Source organism: Pseudonaja textilis, chromosome 3, assembly GCF_049901715.1.
Source record: "Pseudonaja textilis isolate UNSWEBS1 chromosome 3, rPseTex1.2, whole genome shotgun sequence".
Classification (NCBI taxonomy): domain Eukaryota; kingdom Metazoa; phylum Chordata; class Lepidosauria; order Squamata; family Elapidae; genus Pseudonaja; species Pseudonaja textilis.
Window position 1 is genome coordinate 141,444,057 of NC_141992.1, and position 13,940 is coordinate 141,457,996.

General features: G+C 34.2%; 1 protein-coding gene across 4 annotated transcripts in view; it reads right to left on the bottom strand.

Moving 5' to 3' along the window:
* The window catches only part of ATP9B (ATPase phospholipid transporting 9B), a 138,311-nt gene that overhangs the window by 90,706 nt on the left and 33,665 nt on the right, over positions 1-13,940 (bottom strand). For all 4 annotated transcript variants that reach the window (XM_087930998.1, XM_026699472.2, XM_026699471.2 and 1 more), the window contains exons 6-7: positions 13,617-13,675; positions 8,391-8,442 (exon numbers count right to left, since the gene is read on the bottom strand). In XM_087930998.1, coding sequence (XP_087787124.1) covers positions 8,391-8,442; positions 13,617-13,675 — 111 coding nt within the window. The remainder of the gene's footprint in view (positions 1-8,390; positions 8,443-13,616; positions 13,676-13,940) is intronic.

Consider the following 13,940-nt stretch of genomic DNA (forward strand, 5'->3'; position numbering starts at 1 on the left):
CACCAATCAAGCAGAACACAGCAAACTCCAAGACCAATAAACACAGACCAAGACTCCCAACCAATCAGGATGAAGAAAAAACCATTCTGGCACAGCGTAGGCTAGCCCCAAATTTAAAACTGAAATGGCTGTGAAAGTCTGACTCACAGACGAACACGATATAGAAGCCTGATGATGGCAGATGAGATTCTGCCGAAACGTTGCTATAACTTTAAAAGCACAACTATAATGATGTGGGAAAATACCCGAACAAAGCTGAATACCATACATGTAAGTACCCGCGAAAACTTAAGAACACAAACAAATATATATATATAGGGTTTATTTGTGAAAACTTAAAAATATATACCGTATTTATCGGCGTATAACACGCACAGGCGTATAACACGCATTCCCTTTAATATGCGGCGGGCGCAGCGTCACGCTGCTGCGCCGCCGCTAGGCACTATTGGGAACGGGACATCGGCGTATAACACGCATACATCATTTGCCCCCTATTTTCAGGGGGAAAAAGTGCGTGTTATACGCCGATAAATACGGTATGTATGTATGTATGTATGTATGTGTGTTTGTGTTTTCTGAGGTTCTCGTGGGTATTTGTATGTGGATCTTTGGTTATTCGGATTTTCTCCCGCGTAAAATTGGAAGTATCTAGGCAATGTTTCGATGAAGTCTCATTCATCATCTTCAGGCTTGTGTCTTTGGCTCTTTGCTTCTCAGAGTAATGTGAGCTTGCAGCTGCTTCTTCCTTTTAACTGCTAGTGGGGGTGTGACTTGATTGGGTCAAGCAGGATCACAGCTCACCAGCTCAAATCCCCCAGCAACTAAGTCTAACCTGAGCACAACCAAGCCCCCACCTGAACAGAACACACCCCCAATCAGAGCACAGCCAACCCCCCAGCCAATCAGAGCACAGCCAGGCCCCCAACCAATGAGAACACCCCCCCACCCAATCAGAACACAGCCAAGCCCCCACCCAATCAAGTCACACCCCCACTAGTAGTTAAAAGGAAGAAGCAACTGCAAGCTCACATTACTCTGAGAAGCAAAGAGCCGAAGACACAAGCCTGAAGGTGATATATATTGTTCACTCAATTTTCCAGGTCAAGCATAAACTGATTTTGTTTTTCATATATATTTCACATTTATCCTTATTGCGTCCTTACACAATATTTTAAACATTTGCTACAAATAATTTGGATTGCTATCCAGTCACACAGCATGATCTTCATATAATGTACACAAATATTCACATCTCCAACCAACACACATCTAACATCACAAGCATTCGTTATGTATCAATAAATGCACTGAATGACAGAGAACATATTACACCTTTGTTGTACTCATTTCTCAGTATCAAACCATGTGCTAAACTTTTTATTTATTCTCCCAAACATTTTCACTTTGTCATATATCACTCAACACATTACTGACCATCAACTGACTATCTACTCATGCTGCAACTCAGGCCTAATAGCTTTATCAAAAATCAGCAAAGAAAAAATTCCTTTTACATTCATACATTAGTTAATGATCTGCTCAATCACAACCTTCGACTTCCCAAAATTTGCCAACTGTCTTTTTTCACCTCTAGACACTTTGAATCAGAATTCTGTCAAATGAAAAGCACACGTACTTAATAAATTAATCTTGCTATACATTTTGCATTCATTCTAGCTATTTTTTTCCTTATAAAAGAGAACATCAAAACTATATAGAATCCATAGTGAGATGATTACTTTCTATTAACATTTTTACTGGAATCATAGTTTCAGATTTTTTTTTTCAAATTTGTTTTATATTTCAGGGTTTTGATCACAGTAATACATACATTTCAAAACTACTAACATTTCTCTAGTTACACCACTTACATTTGCAGCCTTAGCATTTTCAACTTTCTCACAACTTTCTCTTTCATAACTTTTTCTTGGACACTGGCCTTCGTAGAATTTGTTTCAATTCTACTTCTTGATATATCACAATTTATTCCATAAAAATCTTTAAAATATTTCTTCCTGTATTTGTTTACCTCAGTTCATCTCATCCAAGTAATGAATCCATTTTTAAAACATTAAAAAGTACATGAGGGGAGAGCTAAACGCTATCATATAACTATGAGTGTGTTGATTGCATTGGAATATGAAGAGTAGTAGTTCAAGTTTGCTTAGGAATAAAATGCAAGATATTACTGTTTGCAAATAATAATTTGCAAGGTAAAGTAGGTATAATTTCTTGTTTGGGAAAAACAATATTTGAAAGAGACATTTTGATCCTTCTGGTTGGTTTTTTTAACTAATAATGTTTAACTAATACATTAATTTTATTAAAACCTCTTGTCATATTAGTCAGAAAATAATTTAGTTCATGGATTCATCTTGTGAGTTATAGTCTTCACAATGCTCTAGTAAGATTTGCTGTCAATTACAACTCAACAGGAGAAAGTTTTTAACAAAATGTTGAATAGATTTTGTTAGTAACTATTTGTTAAGTTGTTTTTAAATTTGCTATGCTACTCAGGAAAAATGAAAATAAAGACATGAAACTGGAAGGTATATCTTTTTTGATTGTACGCTCATCTTGGCCTCTGTGACATATGTAGAACTGGGTTTCAGACTTGGTTCTTCCTTGTATAAAGGGTATATTAATGAATCTAAAAATGAATTATTAACACAGAACTAAGCTTTCACCATTTATTTTTTTTAAAAAAATAAAACACACTAACAGATTTTCTTTCAAGCAGCTAATACTTCATATATAAAATCTATTCCATCTGTTGCCTCTCAAATGTTGTATGTGATAAATTTTTCACAAATGAGAACACTAGCTATAACAACTAATCCAGTTAAGCCTCACCAAAACTGAATTATTAAATCTGTCTGCCTGTATTCTGTTACAGTCTTCTTATGAATAGTTGATTTTATTTTGTATAATTGACAACAGTTGTCAAGAAAGGGTGCTTTTAATGACAATCAAATTAAGATTAACTAGTACAAGTGTCACGATAAAGAGACCATGACAAGTATTGTACTAATTAAAGGAATTATTGAGAAATGGGAAATTGCCATAAAATATTATATTTTACAATTTCAGTAGGTTGCTTGCTATGACTCAACTCAAGAGTTCTCAGTTTTTTGCTATGTAAAGAAATGTAGGTTCTTCAGAGGCAAGACTGTTAAATCCCTAACAAATGACAGGCAGGAAAGGGTCAGCAAAATACTCTAGGGAATGTTTCTGTTTATTTCATTCAGAAGAAAACTATACGTCAAATATTTATGCTATAATATTGTCACTTGGGAATGTGAAAAAACATATTGGCATCTATAAGAGATTGATGAAAATTAATTCTAAAGCATATTTTTTGCTAATACCACTGAAAGAACATCTACACTCAAGAGATATTTGATATGAATTAAGAAACTGATGAAGCAATTGATTAATTGGAATTTAAGCCATCAGTCACTGCATCCATCAACAGATTCATTTACATTCTAAACAATCAGCTTATGGTCCAATAGGATACCATGTATTAATACACAATCAATACAATACCCCTGAACTCATCACAATTCCTTATTGACAAGAACACAGATGCTTTTAATCCAAGCTTGATCACACTGCATATATTGTAGAGCTCTTATACAGACTCTGTACGTCTTAGGAATTTTTATTTTATTAAGTGCTTTAAGGAACTCTTTTGCATTCATTGAAAATACTCAAAGTCTGGATACTAAAACTATGTGCAAATCATCTTAAATTTTAAGTGCACAATTTATTCTCTCTTTAGATGTACCGTTTTTTATCTTTAAAATATTATGAAGTCAAAATGATATTTCATATTTCAATTCACTATCTCTTTGACATTCCTGTCCTCAGTAAAATGGCCTATCCTGCTTTGGGAAGATCCATGATTCTGTATGGCAAAATTCTACACATTTATATTTTATTATTCAGCGTAGAATAGATTAAGCAAATTCATGAGAAACAAGATTGCAGATGACCTGTTTCTTTTCTTTCTTTTGCACTTTTTTGTATTTACCGAAAAGTTGCCAGGAAGTGGAATAGGAGAGAAATAACAAAAGGACTCCAAGGAGCTAGGAACATTGCTGCATAGAAAAGAACTATCCTTCTTCCTATCCTTGCACTAATGAAATTATGGAGTGAAGCAACAAATAATTTTTAATGGAAATATTATGAAAATGGCTGCTAGGCTTCTTGCTAAAAACACTACAAAGCAAGGATAAGGAAAATAAATTGGCCTCTTCCCATCTCTTTCCAAGCATACACCTTTCAGCAATTATTATTACATTATTAACCCTTAAACCATCATACAAGTTTGGGATAAGTTATCATCAGTAGGCTGGTGATATTCAAATATACTTGGTAAACCTGTCTTGGTCCCTAGAAGTGTTAGGACATGGTCAAAATAAATTCAGGTTAAATCTTGTACAATGGAAGCCATAGTGATAGATACGATTCTACTCTGGCTTGTTTTAGCTCTAATTTAGTGTAATCCTCTAGAGCAGGGGTGTCAAACTGGCAATCTGTGGGCCAGATGTGTCACACACAGGCCATGATCCATGATTCTGTATGGCACCCACCCCAGCTCCGCAAAGGGGAAAAAACGTAGTGAAACATCATGTGACGCTGTGAGTTTGACACCCATGCTGTAGAGCTAAAACGAGCCAGAGTAGAATCTTATCTATCACTATGGCTTTCACTGTACAAGATTTAACCTGAGTTTATTTTGACCAATCCATGTCTTAACACTTCTAGGAACCAAGACAGGTTTACCAAGTAAACGCCCTGGGTCATTACATCATATTTAGATTACTGCAACACACTCTATGTAGAACTGTCACTGAAGACAGTTTGGAAGCTCTATTTGATCAGAGGGCAGGATTCCATTTGCTAACTACTGGAAACAAATACAGTCATGTAAAGCTACTGACAAAGTCATTATACTGGTTGTCAATTATGCTTCCAGGCCCAATTCAAAGGGCTGGTTAGAAATTTAAAAGCTATACATGACTTATTTCCTGGATATTGAAAGACTTGGCCTGCCTCACAAATTCTTGAAGAGTGAGCTTGGGCAGATCACTACTCCATGTGCATTTTCTCAGCATCGAGTCCACATAACTTTTAGGAGCATCTTGCCTCCTAAAGTATGGAACTCCCCAAATGCTCTAGACTTCAGGTAGCCACTTGGGAATTGGTAATTCCAGCCAGTGATATGTGCGCTATCTAGTATTGTATTTTTTTGGTACTTGTACAGTATCTTAAGACAATGGCCTATGTTTAGATTTTTACACTATCACACGCTGTTTATTTGGATGCCCTTTTCACATTGTCTTTTTCTTCAAAATTATTCCAACAACTTTGGGATATCTCTCTTGATCATGCCGCCACAATGAAATACTTTTATATTTTGGAATTATTTTGCTTCCCTCCCCCCCTTTATTTCTTATGTCATTAAGAACATGACTAAATTGCCTGCAGAGGATGTAACACTTAAACAAAGAAAAAAATTAACTTTTAATAAATCACTTTTAAAGGGTTATAAATGGATTTGCTTAACACTGTAGCATATCTACATGTCAATATTTGTTTTCCTTGGCCCCAAATATATTCATCATCTGATACTTCTCATAGATTGAGGTTTTTCTGGACTAGGACCCTTGAGCCTCGCTCAGACCTATCCTTCTACACATACATTCTCAAACCATCTCTCCTTAGTTCCTTCCTCCCTCTGGAATATAAACTGGAAGGAGGTCCTTTATGTTGCCTTGCTTTGATTGACAGTTCTACCACCTAATCATCAAACATCTGTACAGAGTTGAGTTTTTCCTTTATAGGTACTGTGGGATAGACCATTCAGAGATCAGTAGTCCAACACTTCTTGCAATGCCATTGAAAGAAAAAAAAAAGAGTGTCTCTGGATTTCAGTTATAATATTTTAAAATAATCCGATAAAATTTGTAATGTGAACCTGGTATTACAAAGGAGCAAGATAAAACAGCTTAAATCTAGTGGAATTATAACAGGGGCACAATCAGAATCAAAGACTTGTTTGCTTTTAGAGAAGTCCATTAGCTATACCAGTTCTTTGGTCATAAATAAGCTTTTAATAATATATTTACTACTGTATTAATCTTACTCTATTAGGATTCATGTAGAAAAAAACAGGTGAAACTCAGAAAAGCAATAGCATTCAGTGGCTCAAGATAGATGTCAAAACATGGTTAGCCTAAGTTAAATCAAATGTTAAAACCAGAATAGGAACTGAGATATGGGAACAGATTAAAATAGTTTGGACAGATTGTTGGCATTCACTCATGCCCTGAAGATAAAAGTTTATTTGGCCGTATGTGCAAAACTTCACTCTAGTCATTTGTCATTCTCTATAGCAATACATTTCTCAACTTTTTTTCCCCTCTCAAGACAGGTAGGTTTTAGAATGTATGGCTTCTAAACATAATAGGAATGTTCAGAACACGTGCCACAACTATTACAGCCTTATTATTCTGCAGCAGTCTGCTTGGAAAGAGATAGAAAGTGACACTTGAGCTGAATGGCTGAACAGCAAAGTGATACCACATTTCTGTGTAATTTCAGAAGTTCAAAGTGTCAAATCTGTTCTGCAAAAAGGTGCCACACAATAATTTGCAATTAATTATAAGGTGTAACAGTAAAACAATTAAATAGAATAATTAATTCAGCAGGACATGACTTCATTTTTATAACATTTTACCTAAATAGCTTTAGAAAAATATTGTGTCTATAATAAACTAAATGGATTCTGTACTTTCAGAATTAATGTTTCATTTGAGAAACCATAATCTAGGAAGTTATATTCATAATGAACTATAATTGTAACTGGGAAATTTTTTCTTCAATCCTGCTTTTAATATTTTGCACATTACACATAAATATAAAACAAGCAACAAATGAATTTTCTTTAAACTGCTTAAAATATATTTAAATAACATTGGGAAGAATTTTCATGAAGCTCTTAATGTCAGCAAAACATTATTCATCAGTCACAATTACAATATGCATAAAAATAATTAAAGAGTTATGATTTTTGAAATACAATTTGTTTTATCATACAAATATATTTTTAAAAAGTAGCCCCATAAAATTAGCTTGTATTTGTTACTGATAGCAAATCATTCTTTCAAAATTCTTATCAAGTATGATACTACCTACCTGTTATTATACAACACTAAATATCTTGTTCTATATTCTGTATTTTTATATTCTGTATTTCTGAACATATATTGTCTGTATGAAAACATACTTTAATATTAGTATACAGGTAGTCCTTAACTTATGATCAGTCACTTAGCAACCATTTAAAGTGCTAGTAGAAACCACAAAAGGTACTTACAAATACCGTACAAATAGCCAACCCCCCCCATCCCATAACAACGTGACTGCCTTTCAGGTGCTTAGCAACCAGCCTGCATTCGTGACCATTTACAGCACTGTGCAGTCACATTACTGCAATTTACTCTGTTTTTGCTGAATATTGTCATTTACTTCTGGCTTTGGGCAAAAATGATGGGTTTGCTTAACAACTGTACTGTTTATTTAAAGTCTGTGGATTCACTTAATGATCATGGTGATTCACTTAACAACCACAAAAAAGTAACATTCAATCAGTCAGGTGATGACTTGTTTTATGACCGTTGCAACATTTGACTGTAATAGGCAAGCTCCATTGTGTTCGTAAGTCAAGGACTATCTGTATGTATTCTAATGTTAATTTATCAGCAGTTCATTTCTATGCAACCCTACTTAAAAGTAGATGGTACTAAGTACGGTATGATGTGGCTTATCTTATTTCAAAATATCATTTGGACTGCAAAAGAAATCTAAAATTTGAAACAGAGTATACTGAAGAGCCCACATGACTTGCTCAGCGTCAGGAGTTGATGATCAAGTCTGAAAAATCTGGAATTTTCCCCTAACCTACAGATACATCAGTCTTAACTCCTAGAAACCTCCATCGACATAGTCCATACCAAGGTTTCTGGGAGTCCACTTGGAGGACATAGAGGTAGGAGAAGCTGTTCTATATGTACATGTATTTTGAAGTCTTACAACCAAGTTGTGTTCAAAGCAAATTTTGAAGAAGTCCATACTTCCACCTGCCAAAGCGAAGGGCGGAACATCTTTCAATTCCATTCAGTTGACAGAATGATTTTGTTATCATGGCAAGGGAGATACTTCTGCTGCCAAAAAATGGGACAAGGTACGATCTTTATCTCGCAGCTAGTTGTTTATAAGACAGTCAACATCAACCAGGATCAGCTAAAGACAACATTATATAGAAAGCTGAGTCCAGAGCACCCTCAAGCACCTGAGACTAGACAATAACAACATACCTGTTTTTTCTGACGTTCTTAAAAATACCATGTCAGATGGAATTCGTTGATTCTGTTGGGGAAAAAAATCCAAAACTATTTCAATGTATTATATAATTCTAATCAAATATCTCTCAGAAGCATGGAAGCAATTAAGATTTTACTCAGATTAATTTAATTAAAATTTAACTGGCTAAAACATATTTATCACTCAAAATCAGATTTTTTTTAAACAATAAAGGACTAATTATTTTTATATTTATTTATATTTAATACTTCTTAACTGCTCATTTCCCTCAGAGAGGGAGTGAGAAATAAATCACAGGTTTTTAAATGAAGCAGCTGAAAAAGTACTTAATGCTTGAGTTACAACAATATTTTGAGACTTGAAGGAAACAAGCACCTTTTCTTCTGAAGCTATTATGGTGACTAATATATTAAAAAGCAAATAATGGAAGTCCTTTTATCTTCTGTCATGTCAGAGAGTGAGAGTGTGAGAGAGGGAAGGAAGGAGACTGGCTGAGCCACAGGGAGGAGTCAAGTGGGGAATTAGTCTGGAATCTTTACATAAGCACAAGAGAGCAAGATCATACACCCTTCCCTCCCAAATGCCATTGAACCTTATCTAATCTACTCCAAGTACAAGCTGCCTATCTGGGAATATTCCTGTGAAATATGAATGAGCACTAAATAAGCTAATTGAACTCCTGTGTGGACCTGATTGTTTGTACCTGACAGACATAAACTCTGGTATCCTTACTAGATGAGAGACAATACTTACATAGTGATTTTTGCTGCGAAGATGTTCTAACTTCTACAGAACCATATATATGCTCAACAATCCATGCATATGCATGTGTTGAGGTGAACGTAGGATAAGTATACATCAAGACTAATAAACACTATCAAAATAATCTCTTATTTCCAATTTGTGATTTAAGTATTAGTTAAAATATATTTTAAGTATTTTATATACTCACGGTATATGAAAGTGTACCGTACATAGTTCTTCATTTATATAAAAATATTTCTATACTGCCCTAGGTCTTTACAGATATTAGATAGAATACAATATGATCATAACATGATTAGATTAGCAATCTAAAATTCTAAAAGGGGAATCTAAAATTCTAAAAGGGGATTGTAGAATCAAAAGAGTTTGGAGAAAGCTCTCTGCCTTGGATTGGAAATTATGGAATAGTGATCTGGTACTAAAATGAGATGTAGTTCCTCCAAGAGGCATTCTAATAACTTGAAGGTAATGGTAGATACTAATATATCAGGTTATTTTTTTAGAACAGTTTGGGTTTAGGTGATAAAATTGAAGCAGCTAAAGTAACTATTTAAATGTTGCTTATCTAAATTTGATTTAGCTCCTTTATAGTTTTGACTACTCAGGCAGCAAGATAAGGAGATGATGTGAAGAGGAACCTCACAATGATTTTGGATTCTCTATTTCAGTTATGTAAGGTTGCCAGACTACTTTAAATCATACATGGAATTGTCTAAAGAATTAACTGAAACAGCAGAAAAGTAGATGCGTTCAAAATCTTGTTAGTTTTTTTCTGCTAAAAAAATAAAACAAATGATAATTTTTATTACATATTCTCAAACTATACATACTCTTCCCACATTTAACAAGAAGCCTTTTATATATCAAGGTGGAAAAAAAGGACAGCAAAAATATAAATCTTAGTGAAGAATAGCAGCTATATTGTATATTCAATACTTGGGAACCCACTATCTGCAAAAACTGAGAGGAAAGGCAAAAGGCAACTTCAAAAGTCAATAAATCATTCCTTAAATGACAAACATAAAATCAGATGCTCTGTCTTTATATAGATTAACTATACATCTTTACAACTTCTCTTTTAATGTTGACATAAACCTTTTAGTCACAACTCAGGTTCATCCTTTAAAACTGTTGCCTGTTAACAAGCTGAAGCTTTGACAAAAATGCACTTCCCACACATCAAACATGATTAATGTTACAATCCTCATTTAAGTCGCCAGATAGCAATGAAAACAAATCCCCATGTTTATTACATATTTTAAATATTTGTTTTTCTACCAAAAAATAAAATTATAGTCTCCTTCATGCTTATATTTGTTAAAAGTAAAAAATAATTCCTAGCATGGAGTCCTGAATGAATCTACAACATTTCTGAAACTAAGTCAGTATGGACCAGGTTAATCTCCTTGGATGGGACATCACACTGGACAAGGAGTTCTTGCTTATTGATCACTCATCAATGACTATTCCAGTCAGAAAGCACAGTCATGACCACGTTTTCCTACTTAATAATCGCTTTGTTAGGTTTATTAAGCAGGGGCTATCTGTTCTGACCCATGCTCTTTTCCAACAAATCAAACACAATCCAAAGGGAACAGAAACCTTGTGATGCTTCTGCAAAATAATTAGCTGTGATAAGCACAAGCCTTGCCAAACTGTGCAAGACTTACCAAAAGATAACAGACAAGAAATAATTTGCAATACAAGAATCTGCAAATACAAACTCAGGATACTGGAATGTCCACGAGGCTGGAGTTTCAAAACGTCTTTGCCTTCTGCAAAGAACATTCATTTCACAGCTGGCTTTTATCTTCTTGAAGGAGGGGGCCATTACCTTGCAGCCTTACTCCCGAGTTGCCCGTGCTGTTGTAGCTGCTCTTTCCTATGAGCAATCTTGCGCGCACGTGCATTTGGCACAGGCTCCTCGGGAACCTCATCACTGCTGCCAACCCCCACAATCTCTGCAGTCCACTCCCTAATGGTTCTGGCCCCTCATCTGAGTCCTCACTCTCCTCAGCCGTCCACATCTGCTGCCGGCTAACCACAACACTATCCGTATACAAATTTAGAAATTATATAGGTGGGAATGAATGGAACATGGACAAAAAAGAAAATCCTTCACATTTTTAGGAACAAAACTGGTTGCATTTAAAGCATAACCACTGTAGAGTAAAATCAATACTGACTTATTGAAAGGTCATTTGGATTGAAACATATAGGTATTTTCTTTACAGCTTTGTCATTTTTTGCTGACATGCTGCTGTTAAGAACAATTATTCTAGAACCAGAAACTCTTTTAAGTGTGCTCCCTACTTTATGTGAAAAGGCAGAACCGTTTAGGTCTTGTGCTGGGAAGAAATTACAAAGCTGTTCCAGTCTGTAGGGATTGCCGCCTATCACCGCCTCCACACTCCCCATTTTCAGCCTCTGTGCGCCCCATTTTAACTAATGATAGATTTTTTAAAAAGCTCTTCCTTTTTGGTACGTCTTCATGTCCAATTCTCAAGATTGGATTTCCCAAACTTGTGAGGTGTACCTCTCTAGCGTTGCTGCAGACAAAGTCCAGGGAAGGTATGAAGAAGCTTTTGGTTGTACACTGTGACAATAAATCCACTTTCCAAAAGTTTCATTGTAATGTTTTCATTGTTCATTTGTATTCCTATTGGTGTTTGGCTTTTTAAGTGAAGTGTGTACATTAAGATTACCCTAAAGACAGATGGCAAAAGGGTTAGGGATGGTGACTCTAAATTAAAACTACTTTCCATGCAAATATTGTACTATTCAGAGTATTACTTTATGTTTTTCTACCCCTCCAACATGACAAAATTCATGGAAAGAAATAAAAAATATTTAAAAATCTGGATTAGCATTCTATAATTCCAGCTCTAATAGGCTATGTTCAATATTCAAAAGGATCAAAAATATCTCAAGTAAATAACAGAAAAATAATCTTCAACTTAAAATGCAAGATTCATTCAAGGGTTTTCCAGTAATTGTATTTGCTAACTGTGTAAATTCATTTATTTTAAGTACTATAGTAGTCAGAACGTGAAATATTAAAATCAATATATTGTAAAGGTAGTCCTTGACTTTTGACTACAGTTGAGCCCAAAGTTTATATTCCTAAGTGAAACATTTTTGAAGTGAATTTTGCCCCATTTTATGACCAGTTATTAAGTCAATCAATGCAGTTGTTAAGTTAGTAACAAGGTTGTTAAGTGAATCTGGCTTCCCCATTGATCTTGTCAGAGGCTTGCAAAATGACCACGGAACACTGCAACCGTCATAAATGTGAGTCAGTTGCCAAGCATGTGAATTTTGATCACATGACTATGGGGATGCTGCAATTGTCATAAATGTGAAAAATAGTCATAAGTCACTTTTTTCAGTGCCATTGTAACTTTGAATGGTCACTAAATGAACTGCTGTAAGTCGAGGACTACCTGTATATAAAATCAAATAAGCCAGTAACTATACAAGTTCCAGTTTTATTAATGGTGTGAAAGACTGTATTATGAGTCCTTCACAAAAGCTACAATATTGTAATAGTTAAAGTGAACCATATTAAATTAAGTATTTTATAGATTAGTATATAAAATGATATATTAGAAATTATTATATTAAATAATATTTTATTAAATCTGTGTGCCACCTGTATATATAATTTATAAAAAATATAATTTATAAAATGTATATATAACATAAAATAAAGCTTTACATATAGTTGTATATAATGAAAACAATCATCTTCCATTTTTCAAGTTCTACTATTTGCTTGCATTTGAAGTTGCCCTTCTGCTGATCAGGATTGATCTGTTGATGGTATGAATTCCTGAATTCATGTTTAAATCTGATCTCCTGAAGCAGATGTGAGAAAGGCATAGGAATATTTCTTTTAATGAAAATTGACTTGACATTTATAGATGAGGCTATTTGCATTACTTTTCTTCGTTATGCAGCTTTATTGTCTTCTATTCCTACTGTCACACTGAAGATATAATTGACTAGTTAGTTATACTAGTCAGCTTAGTTTTAAGAGGTCTCATTTACAGAGAATTAAAAAGAACTATAGATAGATAGTATATGCATTCCAGGAAACATTTTCAATTCAATTTAATTTCAGTTCAATAGTTTGGTTTAACCTAGCTCTATTCCCATGAATTAATTAAGCTATACATTTCTTTGAATTCTGTTTTAAAATCTATTCTAATCAACATGCAGCTACCGTATTTGGCATCACTCTTATAGTGAGGAGAAAAGAGAGAACGATAATGCAATGCCATGTAGGGCAAATCCAAAGTAAGCCTGCAAAATATATGACTGCCATCAAAATACTGTCAATTTTGCGTTTTAATGGATTACAGGGTAATTTAGAATAACAATGGATACGTAATGTCCAGGACAGAAGAACAGAAAAATACATTTAAAATGTTGATTAACCAAAAAAAATTAACCTTTTCCACTATGATGAGGTCTCCAACTTGAATGTCTGAGCTTTTAACTTGCACTTTACCTTTAAAGAAAGAAATTAATCAATGTAAGCAATTATCTCAACATCACAGAACTTTTACCATTACATTATTTCTATCTTTCATTCTATCCTTCACAATTCATTTTGAATTATTAAGCTAACATAGAAAAAAGGGCTTAAAAGTTTAATGGCTCATTTTAAAAACTAAATTTAAGAACTGCAATTTAACGAAGAAACAAGGGAAAAGAATGAGATATTCAAAAACACTCTTCTAAATACATTTTAGATGTTATCAATATCCAATATC